This window comes from Hyla sarda, chromosome 1 (assembly GCF_029499605.1).
Source record: "Hyla sarda isolate aHylSar1 chromosome 1, aHylSar1.hap1, whole genome shotgun sequence".
NCBI lineage: Eukaryota > Metazoa > Chordata > Amphibia > Anura > Hylidae > Hyla > Hyla sarda.
The window spans coordinates 245,481,656-245,507,557 of record NC_079189.1 but is presented as its reverse complement, the minus strand read 5'-3'; the positions used below and the strand labels follow the sequence as shown (position 1 = coordinate 245,507,557).

General features: G+C 40.2%; 1 protein-coding gene across 3 annotated transcripts in view; it reads right to left on the bottom strand.

Moving 5' to 3' along the window:
* Nucleotides 1-115: 115 nt before the first annotated feature.
* Nucleotides 116-25,902, bottom strand: part of TMPRSS9 (transmembrane serine protease 9) — a 211,012-nt gene continuing 185,225 nt past the window's right edge. For all 3 annotated transcript variants that reach the window (XM_056569902.1, XM_056569904.1, XM_056569905.1), the window contains 4 exons: nucleotides 18,626-18,797; nucleotides 18,240-18,505; nucleotides 16,124-16,260; nucleotides 116-934 (listed from right to left, as the gene is read on the bottom strand). In XM_056569902.1, coding sequence (XP_056425877.1) covers nucleotides 773-934; nucleotides 16,124-16,260; nucleotides 18,240-18,505; nucleotides 18,626-18,797 — 737 coding nt within the window. In that variant the 3' untranslated portion in view covers nucleotides 116-772. The remainder of the gene's footprint in view (nucleotides 935-16,123; nucleotides 16,261-18,239; nucleotides 18,506-18,625; nucleotides 18,798-25,902) is intronic.

The window sequence follows — 25,902 nt, the reverse complement described above, 5'->3', positions numbered from 1 at the left end:
ATTCATACAGTTGGTCTAGAACAAGATATTGTATAATTTGGCTGGAGACTCTTTAAATATTGCTCTGCCTATGAATAGTTACATGCAGATGTGTGGCTTACACTATGGCAATCACATACATATGGTAGAAGCAGACATTTTGTGCACACCTTTAACTTAGTTACTAGGCCGTATTTCATGCATACATGTTCAAAGAACAAAATGGCTTCCTCTAATGTATGTCGACTAGGGCATTGCTTGCCATTTCCTTGTTAGGAACCATTACTCTATGTAATATATAGAAGTCTTCTTTATATAAAAACAGATGCTGTCATGGTCCCTTTTGGTTATATTTTATTACACCATGAACTTTGGCTATATGTCAACTTTTAATGTTGCACTATTTTTTGTTTAAGTGCAACTTTGTAAATATTTGCTGTTTAGGAATATCCTTTGGTACTGTTATCACTATAATCCTTTACAGCATTTCTACTGAAGACTGACCCTTTTACCAAATAAATATTGCTTGACTCTCCGATGTATTTGAATAGTGTTTAAAAAATAAAAAGTATAGGCTCAGAATCTTGCTTTCGTACAATTCCTTGGTATTTTGTTGTCATAATAACAGGTCACATTTATTCATAGAATATATAGTCTACATTTTCCATTTCAAATGTATGAGTGATCAGGGCAGTAGATTGTCCTTTGTCCAAGCTTTTAGGCCGCGGTTAAGCCCTGCTCTTTATATGTATCCATTGGTCCTTTTGGTCTGCTCCTCCCTGAGTGGTAACCCTCAAAATCGTAAAGTCTGCCCAATCCAGTTACGGACAGAGGTTATCCTGGTGTAAACCCCGGGAAAGTATGGTCTTGCACAGCCATAACCCCAGCTTGTTATTCCAGCTAGAAACCATCTACCAGATGGCTCTCTACATGCTAGAGGTCCTCCAGCATCACCCTGAAAGAGAGGAAAAAAGTTACATTGTGCATTCTGTGTGGAAAACCTTCAAAAGCTATGCACACACTCAGTTTTCAGCCTAAAAAAAAAAAAACTTAGACCCCTTTTAACACTACAGATATCATAGTGTAAAAACCTCCGTTATTACTCCCGGCAAAGTCCTGAAAACGTCTGTTAAAATGTAAAAAAAAAAAATCCCATTTATGTCAATGGGATTTTTTGACCATCTTTTTGCATCAGGTATGTTTTATTATAAAATGTAACATTGCAGTCTATGGTAAACGGATGCTAAAAAAAAATCCCTTTTTTGTACTAAGCATGTTCAGTACATCTTTACAAAAAAAAGTTAAAAAAAAAAACCTGATTCAAAGAAAAAAAACGATGTAACTGGTAATAACGGATGAACATCAGCTTTTTTAAGAAAAAAAAACATTAAAAATAATGGATGATTGTCCTCAGTTATCATCTGTTATTACCAGTTATTGTATCCAGTTTTTTTCATCCGTTATTGTAAAATAACGGCAGTAAAAAAGCAGGATGATACCTGTAGTGTGAAAGGGGCCTTATATGTAAAATATGATAGACATTTTTTTTCCTCCTATTTGGTATGCCATCTGTGTTTTTGTTTTAAATTAAAATGACCCAAAACAATACAAAAAATATTTAAAAAGAAAAACTTTTTGAGGTGTAAAATGGTTGAAAAGCACTTAATTTTATGGCTATAATCTTTTACGCAATAGGAATTGCTGGCCATTTTTCCAATGCCATGGAACTCAATATTTAAAAAAGAAAACTGACCTTTTATGGTTCAAAAAAGGACAAAAATACTGCGTGTGAACCTAGCTATACAAATTTTTTATGTAATTTTAGGTTAAAGATGCTTTGGAATGTTTGGAAAGATAGTGAGCTCATTTTAATTTTCTGGAGTCTGTAGGCAGCACAGTATCTGTTAAGGTTTTACTCCTTAGCACAAGGCACAAAAGAATTAGAGATGAGCGAAGTTACAGCGATTCGATTCGTCACGAACCTCGCGGCTAGGCGTTTGCTGACTTTATCCTGCATAAATGAGTTCAGCTTTCAGGTGCTCCGGTGGGCTGGAAAAGGTGGATACAGTCTTAGGAGAGAGTCTCCAGCCCTCTGGAGCACCTGAAAGCTGAACTAATTTATGCAGGATAAAGGCAACTGCCGAGCCGAGAAGTTTGTGATGAATCGAATTACTGTAACTTCGCTCATCTCTAGTAGTAATTAAACAAGACACTATACATATAACACTAAATGAATCGCACACTGAATACGTTTGCATCAATAAAGATTATTATTAAGGCAGGATTTAATGTGCTGCCTACAGATTCCATTAAATGAAAATTTCAGATAAGAAAATTGTTATATTTCCCGGATATTTTATGGCAGCACACTATGGGACATGTATAACAGTACATTTGTATTAATGTGCATAAAATATTTGGAGGCAGCATTTTAAAGCACTTGACTGCCTTAGGCTGAGCTATCAGAATAGCCATCCACCTTTGCAAATCATTACAGACTGGACATGTCTCTGTCCAAGAGGTTTCTGTTGAGTGTGTTCAATGAGCCCTTAGATGGCTGAAGACCTTCCTTTTATCCACTATGACAGCATTTAGTAATATTTAGATATGTTCTTAAAAATCTTCCATATCCCTAAATGGGCACTGTAAGATATAAAAACTTTTGATATGTTGTAAAGCATGCAAAACCAATAGGTTTTGCAATTGCTTTCATTAGAAAATTTTCAGTATTTCTTACTAAAAAAGCCAGTCAAACAACTGCCCCCCCACCTCCTGGGATGCATTCCAGTCCTGCTGTGTCACTACGTCATGGACCCAATTCATGATTGACAGCAAGCTGCTTTGCTCTTAGCTCCATCACTGCCTGTGTTTACTTGTCTGCTGTATGAAGGGGAGGGGCAGGAACACACTGCAGCTGGGCTCTCACTGACTGTCTGCTGTGTGAAGAGAAGGGGGAGAGGGGCAGAAACACACTGCAGCCATTGAATACAGGATTTATTTATTTAAAAAGTGTCCCTGCATGTATGTATGTATGTGTATATCAGTGAATATATGAAGTGAATGTGAGTGATACAGAGGGACTACAATCATATGCCTTCAGCTGTTTCAAAACTACAACTCAAAAGGATATGTGGGCATGCTGGGGGCTGTAGTTTTGCAAAAGCTTTAGGCACACAGTTTGTGTGTGTGTGTGTGTGTGTGAATAGCATAAAATCAGAAAGGAAAGGGTTACTGCTCCCAGGGCGCAGAGGGGAGTGGTTATCATAGGGATCCGCCCCCTGCCTGTAAATAAAAAGTACTTTCACGTTGCAATCACTCCAAGTAAATAAAGTGAATTCTAAGAGAAATATTGGGCATAGGCATCTAAAGATTATGATTATATGATTTTTTTTTACGTTTTTTTTGTGGTCTGACAGGTACGCTTTAAATGGGAACTGTCAGATACAAAAGCTTTTTATATGTTGTACATCTTGGAAAAACAATAGTTTTTCTAATATACTTTAAAAAATGTGAACATTTTGTTAAAGAAAACTGCCTTTAAAAATCCCACCACTAGGGGTCCCCATACCTCCTGGGACGCTGATGAGTCCCACAGCAGCATGAGCGTGTTCAAGGGTTGTGGACACGAGATGGCTGATTGACAAGACTGCAGGAGGAACACAGCCTGCAGCAACACTGCTGTAACACAGAGTTTTACCAAACATGTGCCTCCAGTTGTTACAAAACTACAACTCCAAGCATGCCTGGACAACCAAAGGATGTCTGGGCATGCTGGGAGTTGTAGTTTTGCAAAAGCTGTAGGCGGCACTGCTATTTAAAAGCGTTATCTTAACACTACCTCCAACTATTCCAAAACTACAAGTCCCAGCATTACAGGACTGCCTAAGGATGACACACATGAATGACAAAGGGATATCTAAAAAAAACTGTATAAATAAAAAGCTACTTTACTTTTAGCACTAAACCTTTGCACTAATTTATTAAGATCTAAGTTATACACTCACCATATTGTCTTTGGTGTAGAGTACAGGAAATCTCCAATAATCTGTGTTTGTACAGCTTAAAGGGAAAGGGTGACAGAGCAGGGCTGCCAGGCTCACTGCCAAGAGCAGTGAGTCAGCACAGTGAGGGAGAAAGCTCATGCTCAGTGTAGGCAAGAGAAGGAAACTCCCCTTCCCTTTAAGATGAAATATGCAATTTTTTCGTGAAATACGCTTGTTAGAGACATGAAAATTAGTATCCGGATAAGGATAAGGTTATTTGTCTTGTCAGGGTACGTTCCCACACGGCGTATTTTGCTGCGTATTTGCTGCGTATTTGGTGCTGCGTATTTTCCTACCCATTGACTTCAATAGAGAAAATAAAATACGCAGCAGCAAATACGCCGTGTGGTAATGTACCCTCAAGGATCATTCCCCCCTTAAGTGGATGTGTCAAGCCAAGGACAAAAATGCCAGGGTCTCTAGGTGGTTTCTGTCATTAAAGAACTTCAAGTCTAGGGTTGAACACAGAGCGGATCATTTGCTAGGCAATGTCGATGCCCCATCATAAGTCCACTCTTCTACAAGTGTTCACCCCCTCAGGCTTGAACAAAGGGGGGGGGTAGGTGAGAAGGTAAAAGGCATCGTGGTGGATGGCCGATATGGGTCACCAAGGCTCCTGGCTTTGGTGAAGTAAGAGCCGGTATTCATTCAGTGTCTGTGCTGCAATGCAGACTGACACTGTGGCCGTAGTATGGCTGGAAGGCCAATCTGGGAGGGCTCTTTCTGGGAATGACCAAGTGCAGGGTGGGGTCATTCCCCACAATCCAGGCTGCCAGCTGCTGGCACAATGCGCTGCTCATAGAAATAATTTTCATTCATAGCGCTGCAGGGGTATATTATGCCGGGGTATATTATGCCCCTAACAGCGCTTCTATATACATATGCTGCTGCAGCACTATGTATGAAAAGTATTTCTATCAGCATCATCGGGCCGGCCGGCTGCTGGCACTATGCACTGCTGATAGAAATACTTTTCACATATAGCGCTGCAGTGGCATATTATGGGGGTATATATATATATATATATATATATATATATATATATATATATGCGCTGCGGAGGGTATATATATATATATTTATAAATGCGCTGCAGGGGGGTATATAGAGGGGGTCATGTCTTTATTATTGCGCTGCGGGGGTATATATATATAAATGCGCTGGCGGGGGGGGTATATGTGTATTAATGGGGTCTGCAAAAGCTTGTGCACCCTGCAGAGTTAATATCTTGTATTGCCCCCTTTGGCAAGTATCACAGCTTATAAACACTTTTTGTAGCCAGCCAGGAGTCTTTCAATTCTTGTTTAAGGTATCTTTGCCCATTCTTCCTTACAAAAGTCTTCCAGTTCTTTGAGATTTCTAGGCTGTCTGTCACGCACTGCTCTTTTAAGGTCTATCCATAGATTTTCAATTATGTTGAGGTCAGGAGATTGTGAAGTTCATGGCAAAACCTTCAGTTTACGCCTCTTGATGTAATCCCCCGTGGATTTTGAGGTGTGTTTAGGATCATTATCCATTTGTAGAAGCCATCCCCTCTTTAACTTTAGCTTTTTCACAGATGGCATCAAGTTAGCATAAAAAATTTGCTGAAATTTTATTGAATCCATTTTTCCTTCTACTCGTGAGATATTCCCTGTGCCACTGGCTGCAATCCAACCCCAAAGCATGATTGATCCACCCCCATGCTTAACAGTTGGACAGAGGTTCTTTTCATTAAATTCTCTTACCTTTCTTCTCCAAACATACCTTTGCTCATTCCGGCCAAAAAGTAAAATTTTAACCTCATCGGTCCACAGAACTTGTTTCCAAAATGCATCAGGCTTGTCTATATGTTCTTTTGCAAAGTTCAAACGCTGATTTTTGTGGTGAGGACGTAGAAGAGGTTCTCTTCAGATGACTCTTCCATGAAGACCATATTTGTACAAGTATCTCATTATAGTGGAATAGTGTACCACAACTCCAGCGTCTGCCAGATCTTTCTGGAGGGATTGTGCAGTCAAACGTGGGTTTTAAATAGTTTTTCTCACAATCCTGCAAAGCTGTTCCGTCTGATATTGTTCATGGTCTTCCAGATCTTGCTTTAACTTCCACATCTGACATCTGAAAACATTTTGCTATCTTCTTATAGCCTTCTCCAGCTTTGTGAGCGTCAACTATTTTCAGTTTCAGATTTCTAGACAACTGCTTAGAAGAACCCATGGTGCTGATTGTTGGGGCAAGGTCAGATGAGTCTGGGCATTTAAAACCTTTGAGATTGACATCACCTGGTCTTCCCAGATGATGATTGAGAACAATCCATGATACTGGCAGATCTCAGCTTTGCAAAGGGGGCAGTGCATGCTATAAATTCTGCAGGGTGCCCAAACTTTTGCAGATACCATTTTTTTGTTTTCTGTTATTTTGAAAGTCTAAATGATGGAAATAAAATCTTACTTTTGTTGACATATTATAAGAATGTCTGTAATTTGATGCCTTTTGGAGATTTTCCATCTTTCCTTGGCTTCTTTATGCACATTAATACAAATTTTTACCTGGGGTGCCCAACTTTTGATCCCCACTGTATCTTTATTAATGCCCTGGCGGGGGGCATATTATAAATGCGCTGGGGGGTTAGATATATAGGCTATATGTCTGCCTACCCCTGCAGTGCTATATCTCTTGACCATCTGCCCCCCCCCACAGCACTTAATATACAATATACTCACAATGTTCATTTTAAAAAATTCGCCCACAGGGATTCACCCGCGGGGGATTTAAAAATGAAAGTTAAAACACACGATACATCGCTCCCCTGCTTATTAACTTCAGATCGCATCGGTGCGATCAATCCCTCAGCCCCTGTACTACAACCCCTATCATGGAACAGACTCTGTTCCATGATAGGGGTAGTAGTACAAACACTAGCCTCCCCAGCTGTCTGCAGACTCCCGTAGCCGGGGAATTACTACTCCCATCATGGAGTCTGTTCCATGATGGGAGTAGTCAATGAAAGGAAATATGTAGATAGATTCCTCTTAGAAAGGCGCTGGTACCCAAGGATGGAGATAAACTTCTTTATTAGCAACGCGTTTCGATCCCGAACCGGGATCTTCGTCAGGCATACAGTACAATGAGATATGGTTACATTTATAGTGTAAGGGATTGGATGACCACTTCCGGGAAACCGGAAAACGACGTGTCATTGCTACGTGTCAAATGGGATAAACTTGACACTTCAATATAATATTTTTAAAATAAATGCAATAAAAATTTTTGAACTAAAGAATATGATTAATATAGCAATGGGACATATGCAATAATTGTAAAAAATCTCATTAAAAGGACATTTAAACGAATGAATGAAAAACAGTACCTTAAAACAACCATTAGGTGGCAGTAGTATAGTAATACATAAATCTGGAATAAGATCAGTACTCACAAGTGCACAGTAGATGGCAGTGTTGTACAAGGGAAACATTAAGTGGTGTAGTTGCTCACAAACCACCACTAGATGGCAATGTGACTCTCGTTGTATGTGTCAATCTTGTTTCCACATAGGAATAGCGTTCGTGGAGAAAGGAGAGCTGTAGGGTAAGTGAATGCAAGAAGTACTTTTACTATTATTATTTGTGCTAATAACATTGAAATGGGTTTATTTTAATTAGAGAATAACTTCTGATAATTCATTAAGGCCATCGGGAACTAAAGTTCCCATCCTGTAAATCCAGTATATTTCTTTCCGTTTTAATTGTTCAAACCTATTAGAAGCGTTCTGTGGTATGGTTTCTAGAGGGGTAATAGTAATGGGATTTGTTTTATCCGGATGGGCTAGAGCGCAATGTTTAGAAACTCCATGTAGCAGAAATTTATTTTTGATATTATGACGGTGTTTATTTAATCTATTGTGAAGTGGTTGAATGGTTCTCCCGACATACTGAAGTGAGCATATGCATTGTATGACATATATTACATAGTCAGATTGACATGTTAAATGAGTTTTAATATTGAATTTTTCACCTGTTTTTTTTGAAATGACATGGGTGAGGCCGTGTGTGATTTCTCCACAGCATCTGCAATTTCTTCTATAGCATTTAAAACTACCCGGTTTTCTTGCGGGATTTCCATGTTTTTCATCATCAATATGGGAACGGTGTTGATGTAGCTGACTTGGGGCCAACAGACTCTTTAAATTAGGAGCCCTCCGAAAGGTTAGCTGTGGATTCTCAGGTAGAAGATTTTTGAGGTAGTTGTCTTGCTGTAAAATGTGCCAATGTGACCTTAAAATTTGTTTTATTGAAGGTATATTTTTATTAAAAGTCGTGATAAAATTCATAGAAAATTTCTTTGTCTCTTTTTCGGCATTTGTCTTCTGTTTTGGAACTAGGCAACTTCTTTGATCTAGATTTCTTGCTTTCTTGAATGCGGTTTGAATGATTTGTTCGGGGTATTTTTTGGATTTAAAACGTTTGTTTAAAATCCGGGACTGGCTTAAAAAATCACTGTCTCTTGTGCAATTTTTCCTTATCCTCCGAAATTGGCTGAAGGGGATATTGGTAATCCATTTTCTATGATGTCCACTGTGAAAGTCCAGATAGCTGTTCACATCCACAGATTTAAAATAGGTAGATGTAAAAATATTTTGATCATCATGAGTAATAAATAGATCTAAAAATGTAATGCTGGTAAAATCTGATTCCATAGTAAAAGAAATACCCCAATCATTGTTATTTAATGTTTCCAACAGTAAAGATTCTGATCCATCTTGTCCCTCCCATATAAAAAATAAATCATCTATAAAACGGCGATAAAATCTGATGTGGGGTGATAAAATGGGGTTGTCCCAAATAAACGAATTTTCAAATTCCCCCATAAATAAATTAGCGAATGAAGGTGCCACTTTAGCGCCCATCGCCGTGCCTGTTTCCTGGTGGTAAGTATTTCCATTGTATGTAAAATAGTTATTTTGTAAAATAAAACTCAGACCATTGATTAAAAACTCTTTGTGTGCAGTGGATAGGGTGGCATCCTGTTCTAGATATTTTTTAACACACTGTGTCCCTCTAGTGTGATTAATATTACTATAGAGTGCTTGCACATCACACGTAATGAATTTCCATCCAGGTGTCCATTGAATGTCTAACAGGGATTCAATTAAATGGGATGAATCGCGGAGGTGGCTCTGTAGGTTGTGAACATGTTCCTGTAGGTATAGATCTATATAATGAGCTAAATTGCTCGTTGCTGATGATGTACAGGAGACAATTGGACGGCCTGGGGGTTTTTTTATGTCTTTGTGGATTTTTGGTAAAAAATAAAAATAGGGTTTATTGCCATTTTTTATGGTGATATAATTGCGCTCTTCTTTAGTTAGGATCCCCTGTTTGAAGGCATCATTAATAAGTTCATGGAGATCTGCTTCCATTTTTTTAAAAGGGTCATTTCTACTAGTGCTGTAATACAATGTATTTGATAAGATGTTAATAGCTTCTTTTTCATAAAAATCTAAATCCATAATGACTAGACCTCCACCCTTATCTGCAGGGCGTATTACAATATTCCTGTTGTTGCGGAGATCCCTTAGTGCTTTCCGTTCATTTTTAGTAATATTTTGTTTCTTTTTATAGTCTTGATTGATTTTATCTTTAAAATCTGATAAAACAAGGTCTGAAAATACTTCGATGTGGGAGCCTTGTTTATGAAAGGGATAGAAGGTGGAAGGTGGTTTAACAGGTTGGTGTCTTGTTTTTTCACCTGGTGATTTTTCTTCCTGTGTACCTATTTTCATAGGGGATTTTTCTTCCTGTATATCCCTATGTGGATCATGCAACAAATGTGGCAGGCTCATCGTATCACTCGGGGTTTCGTGATATTTCATATTTTGAAGAGAAAAAAATCTTTGAAGAGTTAGTTTCCTTATGAATTTATTAAAATCCAGAAAGAGCTGAAAATGATTTACATTGCTGGTCGGACAGAATGATAAACCCTTCTGTAATAGGCTTGTCTCATGGTCATTAAGAATATATTCAGATAAGTTATAAATATAGACCGACTTCTGAGTCGAACGTGATTTCTCCTGTTCGCTGAGATCGGTGTTATTTATTATTGGTGAATTCCTTTTTTTCCCTTTTTGGCCCCCTCAAAAAGGGAAAAAAAAAAAAAAAAAAAAAAAAAAAAAAAAAAAAAAGAAAAAAAGGAATTCACCAATAATAAATAACACCGATCTCAGCGAACAGGAGAAATCACGTTCGACTCAGAAGTCGGTCTATATTTATAACTTATCTGAATATATTCTTAATGACCATGAGACAAGCCTATTACAGAAGGGTTTATCATTCTGTCCGACCAGCAATGTAAATCATTTTCAGCTCTTTCTGGATTTTAATAAATTCATAAGGAAACTAACTCTTCAAAGATTTTTTTCTCTTCAAAATATGAAATATCACGAAACCCCGAGTGATACGATGAGCCTGCCACATTTGTTGCATGATCCACATAGGGATATACAGGAAGAAAAATCCCCTATGAAAATAGGTACACAGGAAGAAAAATCACCAGGTGAAAAAACAAGACACCAACCTGTTAAACCACCTTCCACCTTCTATCCCTTTCATAAACAAGGCTCCCACATCGAAGTATTTTCAGACCTTGTTTTATCAGATTTTAAAGATAAAATCAATCAAGACTATAAAAAGAAACAAAATATTACTAAAAATGAACGGAAAGCACTAAGGGATCTCCGCAACAACAGGAATATTGTAATACGCCCTGCAGATAAGGGTGGAGGTCTAGTCATTATGGATTTAGATTTTTATGAAAAAGAAGCTATTAACATCTTATCAAATACATTGTATTACAGCACTAGTAGAAATGACCCTTTTAAAAAAATGGAAGCAGATCTCCATGAACTTATTAATGATGCCTTCAAACAGGGGATCCTAACTAAAGAAGAGCGCAATTATATCACCATAAAAAATGGCAATAAACCCTATTTTTATTTTTTACCAAAAATCCACAAAGACATAAAAAAACCCCCAGGCCGTCCAATTGTCTCCTGTACATCATCAGCAACGAGCAATTTAGCTCATTATATAGATCTATACCTACAGGAACATGTTCACAACCTACAGAGCCACCTCCGCGATTCATCCCATTTAATTGAATCCCTGTTAGACATTCAATGGACACCTGGATGGAAATTCATTACGTGTGATGTGCAAGCACTCTATAGTAATATTAATCACACTAGAGGGACACAGTGTGTTAAAAAATATCTAGAACAGGATGCCACCCTATCCACTGCACACAAAGAGTTTTTAATCAATGGTCTGAGTTTTATTTTACAAAATAACTATTTTACATACAATGGAAATACTTACCACCAGGAAACAGGCACGGCGATGGGCGCTAAAGTGGCACCTTCATTCGCTAATTTATTTATGGGGGAATTTGAAAATTCGTTTATTTGGGACAACCCCATTTTATCACCCCACATCAGATTTTATCGCCGTTTTATAGATGATTTATTTTTTATATGGGAGGGACAAGATGGATCAGAATCTTTACTGTTGGAAACATTAAATAACAATGATTGGGGTATTTCTTTTACTATGGAATCAGATTTTACCAGCATTACATTTTTAGATCTATTTATTACTCATGATGATCAAAATATTTTTACATCTACCTATTTTAAATCTGTGGATGTGAACAGCTATCTGGACTTTCACAGTGGACATCATAGAAAATGGATTACCAATATCCCCTTCAGCCAATTTCGGAGGATAAGGAAAAATTGCACAAGAGACAGTGATTTTTTAAGCCAGTCCCGGATTTTAAACAAACGTTTTAAATCCAAAAAATACCCCGAACAAATCATTCAAACCGCATTCAAGAAAGCAAGAAATCTAGATCAAAGAAGTTGCCTAGTTCCAAAACAGAAGACAAATGCCGAAAAAGAGACAAAGAAATTTTCTATGAATTTTATCACGACTTTTAATAAAAATATACCTTCAATAAAACAAATTTTAAGGTCACATTGGCACATTTTACAGCAAGACAACTACCTCAAAAATCTTCTACCTGAGAATCCACAGCTAACCTTTCGGAGGGCTCCTAATTTAAAGAGTCTGTTGGCCCCAAGTCAGCTACATCAACACCGTTCCCATATTGATGATGAAAAACATGGAAATCCCGCAAGAAAACCGGGTAGTTTTAAATGCTATAGAAGAAATTGCAGATGCTGTGGAGAAATCACACACGGCCTCACCCATGTCATTTCAAAAAAAACAGGTGAAAAATTCAATATTAAAACTCATTTAACATGTCAATCTGACTATGTAATATATGTCATACAATGCATATGCTCACTTCAGTATGTCGGGAGAACCATTCAACCACTTCACAATAGATTAAATAAACACCGTCATAATATCAAAAATAAATTTCTGCTACATGGAGTTTCTAAACATTGCGCTCTAGCCCATCCGGATAAAACAAATCCCATTACTATTACCCCTCTAGAAACCATACCACAGAACGCTTCTAATAGGTTTGAACAATTAAAACGGAAAGAAATATACTGGATTTACAGGATGGGAACTTTAGTTCCCGATGGCCTTAATGAATTATCAGAAGTTATTCTCTAATTAAAATAAACCCATTTCAATGTTATTAGCACAAATAATAATAGTAAAAGTACTTCTTGCATTCACTTACCCTACAGCTCTCCTTTCTCCACGAACGCTATTCCTATGTGGAAACAAGATTGACACATACAACGAGAGTCACATTGCCATCTAGTGGTGGTTTGTGAGCAACTACACCACTTAATGTTTCCCTTGTACAACACTGCCATCTACTGTGCACTTGTGAGTACTGATCTTATTCCAGATTTATGTATTACTATACTACTGCCACCTAATGGTTGTTTTAAGGTACTGTTTTTCATTCATTCGTTTAAATGTCCTTTTAATGAGATTTTTTACAATTATTGCATATGTCCCATTGCTATATTAATCATATTCTTTAGTTCAAAAATTTTTATTGCATTTATTTTAAAAATATTATATTGAAGTGTCAAGTTTATCCCATTTGACACGTAGCAATGACACGTCGTTTTCCGGTTTCCCGGAAGTGGTCATCCAATCCCTTACACTATAAATGTAACCATATCTCATTGTACTGTATGCCTGACGAAGATCCCGGTTCGGGATCGAAACGCGTTGCTAATAAAGAAGTTTATCTCCATCCTTGGGTACCAGCGCCTTTCTAAGAGGAATCTATCTACATATTTCCTTTCATTGCCTACTACCGGACTGACGGATGTCAAACCGGGTGGTTCCTCGTGGCAGCGGTGTCCCGTGATTTCTACGCTACTACAGGTGTTGTGCTCTAAGCGCAACACCTAGGGGTAAGAACCCATCTTTGTGTTACACTTTCACTACCATCAAACGGTCCTCACTAGGGGCGCACCTCTTGTTGTTTTTTCTCGTTTTTTATTAATGATGGGAGTAGTAGTAGTCCCGGCTGTGGGAGTCTGTAGGCAGAGGTGTTAAAACGGCCATACATGACTGATGTTATAACGGGTCTTAACGGATGAATATGCCCGTTATTTTGACAGGCGTTATTCAGCCGTTAGCACCTGTTATTTCATCCGTTATTATACATCCATTTTTACACAGAAAACGGTTGTTTAATAACGGATGAATGCTCATAGTTTGAAAGGAGCCTTACAGTGAGGACATGCTGGGAGTTGTAGTTGCAACTCTTGGGCAGGGAAGCGGAGCCGGACGGCTCCCAGAAATATGAAACTACACTGTAATTTCATATTTCCCGGGCGGTGCCGTGATTGGCCGTTTAGTCTCGGCCAATCACGGCACCGTCTGAGAAATATGAAACTACAGTGTAGTTTCATATTTAAAAGAGCCCTCTGCTGCCCCGGCCCCTCATCTCATCTCCCCCTACCCCGTAGTCTTAACCCGCAGCCACCACTCATCTCCCTCCCGGCCGCCGTTCAGCTCCCCCTGCCGCCACTGCTCTTCTTGCCCCAGCGCCACTGATCATCTCGCACCCGCACTACCTCTTGCAAGACTACAACTTCCAGCATGCCCTTACAGTGAGGACATGCTGGGAGTTGTAATTGTGGCGGGTGGTTGTTGCAGGCTGGTGGCCAAGGCAGCAGAGGGCTCCCAGAAATATGAAACTACACCGTAATTTCATATTTCCCGGGCGATGTCGTGATTGGCCGAGACCAACCGGCCAATCGGCCAATCACGGCACCGCCCGGGAAATATGAAATTACATTGTATTTTCATATTTCTGGGTGCCAACTGGCTCCGCTGCCTTGGCCACCGGCCTGCATCAACCACCCGCCACAACTACAACTCCCAGCATGTCCTCACTGTAAGGGCATGCTGGGAGTTGTAGTCTTGAAACAGGCAGTGCGGGTGCAAGATGCGCTGGAGCAAGAAGAGCAGCGGTGGCCGAGGGGCAGATGAGCGGTGGCGGAGGGTGATGGGAGATAAGCGGCGGCAGGGGGGAGATGAGAGGTGGCAGGGGCCCAGGCTCCTTTATGCAGCTGTGATTTCATATTTCCCACCGGAGCCATATGACGATTTTTCGTATTTTCATTTTTTTCCTCCTCGCATTTTAAAATCCATAACTCTTCCAAATATTCGTCTATAGGGCTTGTTGTTTGTGGAACTAAATGTACTTTGTAATTACATGACTCATTTTACAACAAAATGTATGGCAAAGCCAAAAAAATTATTAAAAAAAGATTTTGAAAATAAAAAAATGCCATTATGCAATTTTTAGGGAGTTTAGTTTCCGACACATCTTTATATCTTTTTCTATAGGTCAATAGGATTACAACAATACCCAAGTTATATAGGTTTCTTTTTATTTTACTAGTTAAAAATAATTATTACTTTTTGTAAGAAAATTAGTATGCTTAAAATTGTCCTCTTCTGACCCCTACAACTCTCTTTTTTCTGTATACAGGGATGTATGAGGGCCCATGTTTTGCATCTTGATCTATAATTTTTTATCGGTACCATAATTGTTTTGATGGGACTTTTTGATGATTTTTTATTAAAAAAAAATTTCTCCTATACCAAAATGTGCAATTCTGGACCTTTTTTTTTAAAGTTTACGCCATTGACCATGCAGTTTAATTAACATTATATTTTAATAGTTCAGACATTTATACACGTATCAACCTTAGAGGCCCTCCAGTTGTCAGGTAAGGTGAAAGGAACTCTGCGATTACTCCATGGTGGTCCCGATCACCCTTAGCAACAAACTGGCAAACTTTCCAGCTTTAGGTCCCACAGGATCTAAAGGTTAATAGCCTAAAGGCTATTAGCTGCAGCCCATGGCTATTGATTCCAGCCAGGAATCACATGGTACGGAGTGGGATGACATCACAATCCTCCTTCTGTCCTCCTGTATGATGAAACTGCATAGATAGACTCCCCTATTGCAGTCTACGGGGTGGGCGGCAAGCTGTAGAAATGACTTACTGAAGGTCTTCTGTGTGTTTTAGGTAAGGGATGCATTGTGTGTTGAGAGTTTGTGGGGTCGGCTAGATGCTAAGCTTTGCGGAGGCTGAGAGGAGAAGCTTTTTATTATATTTAAATGCGTATAATAATTCTTTTAAATATACTTTTCTTTTTTTTTTTTTCCTCGTAAGGGCTATACCCCTCTCCCTGTTTCTTACCTGTGGCCAGATAAGAGGGGCAGCACATTCCCTGGTTGTCCATCCTATGTGCTCCCAGCAGCCTATTTAGTGAAGAGGGGTCCGTCACATATAATCTTCTCCTTAATGCATCTTCTCAGAAAGGAGCTTAAGGAAGCAGAAGATTGTGTGTGCTGGACCCCTCTTCACTAAACAGGCTGCCGAGGACCACAGTAGCATATATACATAGTGATAATCGCTATGTGTATGTCAAGTTTAGAAATTGGCTGACCAACTAATCGACCAACTGATTAATAGTTGACAACTATTTTCATAATTGATTAAATTCATTGATTAAATTAATCAAATTGTTGTTTAAGCCATAGTTTTAGTGCATGTATATTAATATATATATTTTTGCTTTAGAAAAAAAAATCATACTTACAGAGCAACTGTCAACACCGCCTTGCATAAAACCAGCACAGAGCATTCTGGGGCTAATTTGAATGGGATAGAATTTTTTACAGGTTTGATCCCCTACAATAGTGACTGAGGCCTTCTGTAGCTGTCTTGACATTGGGCCTAAAAACAATAGCAAACAAAACATAAATGCTTTTAAGCATATGTGCATGTGAGAAAGCATAAGTGTTCTTGTCTTTGTGGCTTTCAGTATTCGCAATGAACCAATGTGCTTAGTAGTGTATAGAAATTTTTTTATTAAAGGAGTACTCCGGCGCGCACTTTTTTACTTTTATCCTGTCCGGGCTGCAAAATAAAAGAAAACACAGTTTCTCTTACCTGCCAACGAGCCCCCGGAGCTCCGGTACAGGTGTTCAGTCCCCGGACTGTATTCTTCTTACTTCCTGTAAGCCCAACACGTCACACGGACCTTCAGCCTATCACCAGCCGCAGCGATGTCCCGCCTCGGCCGGTGATAGGCTGAAGCTCCGTGTGACGTGTCGGGCTTACAGGAAGTAAGAAGAATACAGCCCCGGGACCGAACACCTGTACCGGAGTGTACCGGAGCTCCGGGGGCTCGTTGGCAGGTAAGAGAAACTGTGTTTTCTTTTATTTTGCAGCCCGGACGGGATAAAAGGAAAAAAGTGCGCACTGGAGTACTCCTTTAAGGGTGAATTTACACACAGCAGATCTGCTGTGGATTTTAAGTTGCGGATTTTAAAAGGCAATAACTTTATTGATGTCCCAATCAAAAATCCATAAGAATTGCCTTGTAAAATTTGTAGTTGTAGATCCACAACTTCAAATTCATGACTACAGATTTTAAAACTTCAAATCTGCAGCAGATCCAGTGTGTGTGAATGTACCCTAACTGTTTATCAGGTTACTCTATACACTGGTGGAAGACAACATAATTGAGATCAATTGTTTCCCTGCATTCATACTGTTCCAACTTCAAGAATAAGGTATAACATTTTAAGATGTGACATACACTAATTGAAAAAAAAAAAATAATGCCCTAGGAGGAGTAATTAACATCTTTTATCGTCAGTTCCAGGGCCGACTTGGAGCATAAGTGGAGCATTGTGACATCACCGCTACTGTTTGCTAGCAGCAGGACCCAGCAGAGAAGCAGCAGTGGTGATGCCTCAAAGCTCTGCTCATGCTCCATGTTGGCCCCAGAATGGGAGAAACGGTGGAAGGTGCAGGAGAACCAGAGCACGGAACAGGACCAGGTAAGTATGGTTGTCATCCGTTTAACCTGTACTATCTGTCTGTACCGACAGATTACTGCATGTGAAACGGATGACAGACATGTGTGCCTGTAATGGTGATATATGTAAGTGATTACTATATTAGAGCAAGGACACGTTTTTTGGGTTAAACTGAAGGAGGCACTAGTACACTGTTAGGCTGCCTCTAGTCTAGATATAACATCTGGTGACTGGGCAGGCCAAGGAAGTTTTGCCATCTGGTGTAGATTTCCCTTGTAAACCCTTGCTGTCAAGCACTATCCTGATGAATAAGGCCATGTGGAAGCCCTACCATGAGAGGCAACATATGTACCTGCAGAATGGCCAGAGAATGTGGATTTGTTGCTTAAGATGATACAGTCTAGGTTTATCATTTACAACACCACTGTGTTAGGTTAATGCAGGGTCTGCATGACACGGATTCAATGCTTGGTCTTATTTCAGTGTCTCTCATGCCCCACCCACAGCACACACAATTTTTATCCACAATGCTCCTTCAAATGTTAAAGGGGTGGTCCCCTTGCAATTTGCATAAGTTCCATGGACTATAATGGGAGTTACGCAAATGGCAAGCTCTGTGAGCTACACTGTTTATGTAACTCTTGGAGTAACGTAAACATTGTAGCTTGTGGAACTACGGTGTTTGCGCAAACCCTATTATAGTCAATTGGAGTTACGTAAATTGTGTTACTTTCCCACTTTAGCTGCTTTCGGCTTTTTAGACCACCTCCTGCGGTCGCAGCTGGGCAAGAGCTGGCCGAAAAACTAAAACAGGCGAGACAACCCCTTTAAACGTGAATTATAATTTTTGCCAATTTCAGTTTTAGCTCTATTTTGCAGACTTGTTACCTCCTTCCTTAGTGGAGCCCCAGCCAGTAATGAAGCATTTTGTCCCCTCTACAAAGCTATGACTGGTGTCTGGCAGGCAGATAGGCTTTATTAGATTTGTGAGGGTGAGAGGTGAAGGCAGCTCCAGCAGAGCTACATCATTATCCAGAGTGTAGACGTTGTAGAAGGGATGTTTGTGGATTCTGAAAATCTTCTCTACTCTTCCCTCTACACCATTGAGGAAAGGGGTTCCTAGGTATGCTGCCCATACCTTGGGGTCACTGTAACTGGTAATGTCAGAGAAAAAAAAAATTACAATAAAATTAATACTAAACAAGTACTCAGTCCCTCACACATCCCTTCTGCTGTCCTAGTACCCAGTACAGAATGGCCCTGTCAATAACTACATGTCAAAGCAGTGGGCAGCCGACAGCAGCCAACGATCTGAGATCAGAACAGCTCCACATTTGTGCTCCTTTCTTCTCAGCCACAGACTGACTTGCCATGGCCATTCTCCTCGCAAGGAACCACTGCCTCCAACTATCTTGTTAAAAGGTAGCACAGGGGCAGATCCACAATCTACAACAAAGAAAGATAACTTTAGAGAGTTATATTTTTTGGCAAAAAGTTTGTAAATATGGTTATAGACAGAGACTAAATACATGGTTTATAATAGGAAAAAAAGATATACTTATCTGGCCCTGGTTTCCTGCAGCTCTCATTAGTCTTTGTCCATTCCCCTGATCTTCTTCTTGCTTCAGAGATCAGCACCCTGTGTAGGTCTTGCCGACTCTGCACAGAGTGCTCATTTTAGAAGTAAGAAGAAGACAGAAGATCGGAGGACCAGAAAGATCCAAATGAAGACTGCAGGTGGCACAGGGCTAAGTAAGTATATATATTTTTTTTATATTTTAACTTGGCCTCAGCTACATGTAAATTTTTTTTAAATACTAGAATACAACAATACATCCTTGCTTAATCTGTGTAATACAGTTGTTTGGCAGTGTAGCCATAGTAGTTTTAGCATTCTAAGTTTACCATATGTACTGGAAAATTTCTTGGCATATGCTGTAAAAGTATCTATAGACCCCTGCTACCCAATGGAGTCCAAAAATGTGTCCTAGCTTCTGTTTGGGCTGTAGACATCAGGGGTTTACATAGAATTGTGCAGCTCGCTGAGCTATTCCATAAAGAAGCACTTATTAAGGGTGCATTCACACGTACAGTATCCTGTGCATATTTAATACACAGGATTTGAAGCAGCAGACTTTATGCTACAGATTTCAGTGTAAACTAACTGACTAAACACGGCTCCAAATTTGCAGCTTCAAATTCTGTGCATCAAATATGCGCAGGATACTGTACATGTGAATACATCCTTAACCCCTTAAGGACCAGGCCAATTTTCATTGTAGGACCAGAGCGTTTTTTGCACATCTGACCATTGTAACTTTAAGCATTAATAACTCTGGGATGCTTTTACCTTTCATTCCAATTCCGAGATAGTTTTTTCTTGACATATTCTACTTTATGTTAGTGGTAAACTTTTGTCAATACTTGCATCGTTTCTTGGTGAAAAATTCCTAAATTTTATGAAAAAATTGAAAATTTTGCATTTTTCTAACTTTGAAGCTCTCTGCTTGTAAGGAAAATAGACATTCCAAATAAATTATATTTTGATTCACAAATACAATATGTCTACTTTATGTTTGCATCATAAAGTTGCCAAGTTTTTACTTTTGGAAGACATCAGAGGGCTTCAAAGTTCAGCAGCAATTTTCCAAATTTTCACAAAATTTTCTAAATCGGAATTTTTCATGGACCAGTTCAGGTTTGAAGTGGATTTGAAGGGCCTTCATATTAGAAATACCCCATAAATGACCCCATTAAAAAAACTGCACCCTTCAAAGTATTCAAAATGACATTCAATAAGTGTGTTAACCCTTTAGGTGTTTCACAGCAATAGCAGCAAAGTGAAGGAGAAAATTCAAAATCTTCATTTTTTACACTCGCATGTTCTTGTAGACTCAGTTTTTGAATTTTTACAAGGGGTAAAAGGAGAAAAATTCTCTCAAAATTTGTAACCCAATTTCTCTCGAGTAAGAAATACCTCATATGTGTATGTCAAGTGTTCGGCGGGCGCAGTAGAGGGCTCAGAACAGAAGGAGTGACAATGGAATTTTGGAGAGTGAGTTTTTCGGAAATGGTTTTTGGGGGGCATGTCACATTTAGGAAGCCCCTATGGTGCTAGAACAGCAGAAAATCTCCCACATGGCATACTATTTTGGAAACTACACCCCTCAAGGCACGTAACAAGGGGTCCAGTGAGCCTTAATACCCCACAGGTGTTTGACGACTTTTCATTAAAGTCGGATGTGTAAATGAAAAATAATTTTTTTTTCACAGAAATGCTGGTTTGTCCCCAAATTTTACATTTTTACAAGGGGTAATAGGAAAAAATGACCCCCAAAATTTGTAACCCCATTTCTTCTGAGTATGCAAAAACCCCATGTGTGGACGTCAAGTGCTCTGAGGGCGAACTACAATACTCAGAAGAGGAGGAGTGCCATTGAGCTTTTGGAAAGAGAATTTGTTTGGAATGGAAGTCAGGGGCCATGTGTGTTTACAAAGACCCCTGTGGTGCCAGAACAGTGAACCCCCCCCCCTACATGTGACCCCATTTTGGAAACTACACCCCTCACAGAATTTAATAAGGGGTGAAGTGAGCATTTACACCCCACTGGTGTTTGACAAATATTTGGAACAGTGGGCTGAGCAAATGAAAAATAAAATTTTTATTTTCACGTACCACTGTTCCAAAAATCTGTCAGACACCTGTGGGGCGTAAATGCTCTCTGCACCCCTTCATACATTACATGAGGGGTGTAGATTCCAGAATGGGGTCACATGTGGGGGGTCCACTGTTCTGGCACTATTGGGGGCTTTGTAAACACACATGGCCTTCAATTCTGGACAAATTTTCTCTTCAAAAGCCCAATGAAGCTCCTTCTCTTCTGAGGATTGTAGTGCACCCGCAGAGAACTTTACATCCACAAATGGGGTATGTTCTTACTCAGAAGAAATGGGATTACAAATTTGGGAATTTGGGGGGGCTTTTTTTCCCATTTTCCCTTGTGAAAATGAAAAATTTAGAGTAACACCAGCATTTTAGTGAATCATTTTTTTTTCATTTTCCCATCCGACTTTAACGAAAATTGGTCGAACACCTGTGGGGTGTTAAGGCTCACTATACCCCTTGTTACATTCCGTGAGGGGTGTAGTTTCCAAAATCGGGTCACATGTGGGTATTTATTTTTTTGCGTTTATGTCAGAACCGCTGTAAAATCAGCCACCCTTGTGCAAATCACCAATTTAGGCCTCAAATGTACATAGTGTGCTCTCACTCCTGAGCCTTGTTGTGCATCCGCAGAGCATTTTATGCCCACATATGGGGTATTTCCGTACTCAGGAGAAATTGCATTACAAATTTTGGGGGTCTTTTTTTCCTTTTACCTCTTGTGAAAATAAAAAGTATGGGGCAACACCAGCATGTTAGTGTAAATTTTTTTAAAACTTTTTTACACTAACAGACTGGTGTAGCCCCCAACTTTTCCTTTTCATAAGGGGTAAAAGGAGAAGAAGCCCCCCAAAATTTGTAGTGCAATTTCTCCCGAGTACGGAAATACCCCATATGTGGCCCTAAACTGTTTCCTTGAAATACGACAGGGCTCCGAAGTGAGAGTGCCATGCGCATTTGAGGCCTGAATTAGGGATTTGCATAGGGGTGGACATAGGGGTATTCTACTCCAGTGATTCCCAAACAGGGTGCCTCCAGCTGTTGCTAAACTCCCAGCATGCCTGGACAGTCAGTGGCTGTCCGGAAATGCTGGGAGTTGTTGTTTTGCAACAGCTGGAGGCTCTGTTTTGGAAACACTGCTGTAAAATCTGTCTTTCATTTTTATTGGGGGGGGGGGGGACAGTGTAAGGGGATGAATATGTATAGTTTTACCCTTTATTATGTGTTAGTGTAGTGTAGTGTTTTTAGGGTACATTCGCACTGGCAGAGGTTTACAGTGAGTTTCCCGCTAGGAGTTTGTGCTGCATCGCAAAATTTGCAGCAGCTCATACTTGAAGCAGGAAACTTACTGTAAACCCGCCCGTGTTAATGTGCCCTGAACATTCACATGGGGGGGGGGGGGCAAACCTCCAGCTGTTTCAAAACTACAACTCTCAGCATGTACTAACAGACCGTGCATGCTAGGAGTTGTACTTTTGCAACAGCTGGAGGTACACTGGTTGGAAAACCTTCAGTTAGGTTCTGTGACCTAACTCAGTATTTTCCAACCAGTGTGCCTCCAGCTGCTGCAAAACTACAACTCCCAACATGTACTGATCGCCAAAGGGCATGCTGGGAGATGTAGTTATGCAACAGCTGGAGGTACGCAATTACAACTCCCAGAATGCGGAGACAGCTGTTTGCTGTTTGGGTATGCTGGGATTTGCAGTTTTACAACATCTGGAGGGCTACAGTTTAGAGACCACTGCACAGTGATCTCCAAACTGTGGCCCTCCAGATGTTGCAAAACTACAAATCCCAGCATACCCAGACAGCAAACTGCTGTGTGGGCATGTTAGGAGTTGTAGTTTTGCAAGATCTAGAGGGCCACAGTTTAGAGACCATTGCACAGTGATCTCCAAACTGTAGCTCTCCAGGTGTTGCAAAACTGCAAATCCCAGCATGCCCAAACAGCAAACAGATGTCTGTGCATGCTGAGAGTTGTAGTTTTGCAACATCTGGAGGGCTACAGTTTAGAGACCACTGTATAGCGGTCTCAAACTGTAGCCCTCCAGATGTTGCTAGGCAACTCACTGGCTTCCGTAGGATCCAGGGAGCCGCATCGCCGTCCTCTTCTGCCGCCGATCTCCGCCTGCTGCCGCCACCAGTGTGTAAGTGGTCTTCGGCGCCAGTCCTCCTCGGTTTCTCCTTTCTGCCCAGCCTATTGTGGGTGGGCAGAACGGGGAAACCGAAAGTTAACCCCCCCCCCCCGATCCCCCTTATTTTCCGGGTCACCATAGACCCGTATGACCTGCAATCTGCGCAAATTGCCGGTGTGAATTCACCGGCTATTTGCGGCGATCGCCGACATCGGGGGGGGTCTGACGACCCCCCTGGGCATTTGCAGGGGGTGCCTGCTATAGATATCAGCAGTCACCCTGGTCCGATCCCCGTCTGGTGCGCAACGGGGACCGAAATTCCCATGGGCGTACAGGTACGCCCTTGGTTCTTAAGTAGCAGGGAGCAAAGGCGTACCTGTACGCCCTTGGTCCTTAACAGGTTAAGAAGTAATCCAGAAGATGAAGAAGAAGATGATCTAATTACCTGGCTAGACAGCAGCCGAGACTCATAATTGGGTTGGTGTCAGTTCAAACTACATGCCATTTTGATGCTTTTTTTTACTCAAGGTGTGTTTTTTTGAGAATATTCTATGCATGAACAAAAAATGAATGTATAATGTATACCTGAAATTAATCCTTGGAATAAATGAACAAGAAAGAATATCACTAAACAGGTCTGTGCATTCCTTTTTGTATGTGAAGTATACTCTGTGCTTTGAAAAATATGCTTGCATCCGGAGCAAAACAGAGCTCCGAAGATAGAGTGCAGCTTTCACAAGTGTTGTATATTGATGTATGAACTTACACACTAGTGGCTAGTTTTGTTATACATTTTTAGAGAAATATTGCCATGAGGCAAAATTGATTTGACCTATGACCACAACTAAGATGTTTTATGAAGTTTTCAAGCTATGTTCACATGTTGCATTATTACTGCATTTTTTTTAGCTTTTTTTTTTACTGTTAAAATCGTGCATTTTATTGCAATTTGAAATAAAAGTCACATCATAAAAAAAGAACAACTCAGCAACAATGCAATATACCCTGATCCATTTTATAGTAATAAAAGGCATAGATGCAACTGTGCTGGAATGGAAAAATTGCGCTGTAGGACTAGTGATGGTGAATGTGCACAATACTGACAATGAAAAACCTGGAGTGCTTTTTTCAGAAAGTGTCGTATAAAGTTTTGTTTACAGTGGAAGCCTATTAGTGATGGATGCCACTGTATGTCATTCTGAGAAAGTGAAATGTTTTACTTTATGTTTAACCCCTGTATAACAAAGGTGCGTCTGTATGCCCTTATCGCCTGGGACTTAACACACCTGGTGTACATGTATGCCCTGGAGCGTTAAAGCGCAACTGTCATGATATTTTGGTGCAATAACCTGCACACAGCCTTTGTACTGTGTGCAGGTGGCGGTTATAGCAATGTTTTTACCTGAAATTTGGCAGCTTTCATGACTGCAAAAAAGGCTTTTATTCAAAGCCACTGATGGTCGGATAGGCGTGGCGTGAGGTATGCGATGCACCGCCGCTGCCACGCCCACCCCCACGCCTACCCCGTATGTCCACGCTGGGACCTCTGTGTGATTGACACACAGGTCCCAGCGCATGCGCCCATCAGGTAATCTAACCTGCGCGCTGCTGTGTGTCTTCCTCCTCAGTGCGCCTGCGCAGTGCTAGGTGCAGAGAGCGCGCTTCCTCTCTGCACCTAGTGTCGAGAACTAACCTGATTGCGCAGGTTAGATTAACTGAAGGGTGCATGCGCTGGGACCTGTGTGTCAATCACACAGAGGTCCCAGCACGGACATACGGGGTAGGCGTGGGGGTGGGCGTGGGGGTGGGCGTGGCGGCGGCGGCGGGGCATCGCGTACCTCGCGCCACGCCTATCCGACCGTCAGTGGCTTTGCAGTCATGAAAGCCGCCAAATTTCAGGTAAAAACATTGCTATAACCACCACCTGCACACAGTACAAAGGCTGTGAGCAGGTTATTGCACCAAAATGTCATGACAGTTGCGCTTTAAGGCCCAGATTTTTCAACCTCTATGAGAGAAAAAATTTAGGAATTTTTCACCAGTAACCAATCACTTCTCAGCTTTCACTTTACCACAGCTCGTTAGCTGAGCTGTGATTGGTTGCTGTGGGAAAATCTCAATTTTTTTTCTCTCACACAGTTTGATAAATCTGGGCCTTAAAGGGGTACTCCACTGGGAATTTTTTATTAAATTAACTAGTGCCAGAAAGTTAAACAGATTTGTAAATTACTTTTATTAAAAAATCTTAATCCTCCCAGTACTTATCAGCTACTGTTATGATCCACAGGAAGCTCTCTTCTTTTTGAATTTCCTTTTTGCCTGACCACAGTGCTCTCTGCTGACACCTAGAAAGTAATTTACAAATCTGTTTAACTTTCTGGCATCAGTTGGTTTAAAAAAAAAAAAATGTTTTCCAGTGAAGTACCCCTTTAAGTGTCTATAAAGATCCAGGCTGTATCAGTAGAATACAGATTTCACTGTATAATATCATTGTTCTGTTAATGCAATCTAATGACTGCATATAATAGTTCCCTATACGGAAAAATTTAAAAGTTAGAGGGGTCAGAAGAGTACAATTTGAATCATACAATATTTTTTACAAAAAGTTATAATTTTTTTAAAAGAAGTAAAATAAAATAAAACCTACATAAATTGGTTATCCTTGTAATCGTATGGATGGACAGAATAAAAATAAGGTGTAATTTTTACCAAAAGTGCACTGTGTAGAAATGGAAGCCCCCAAAAGTCA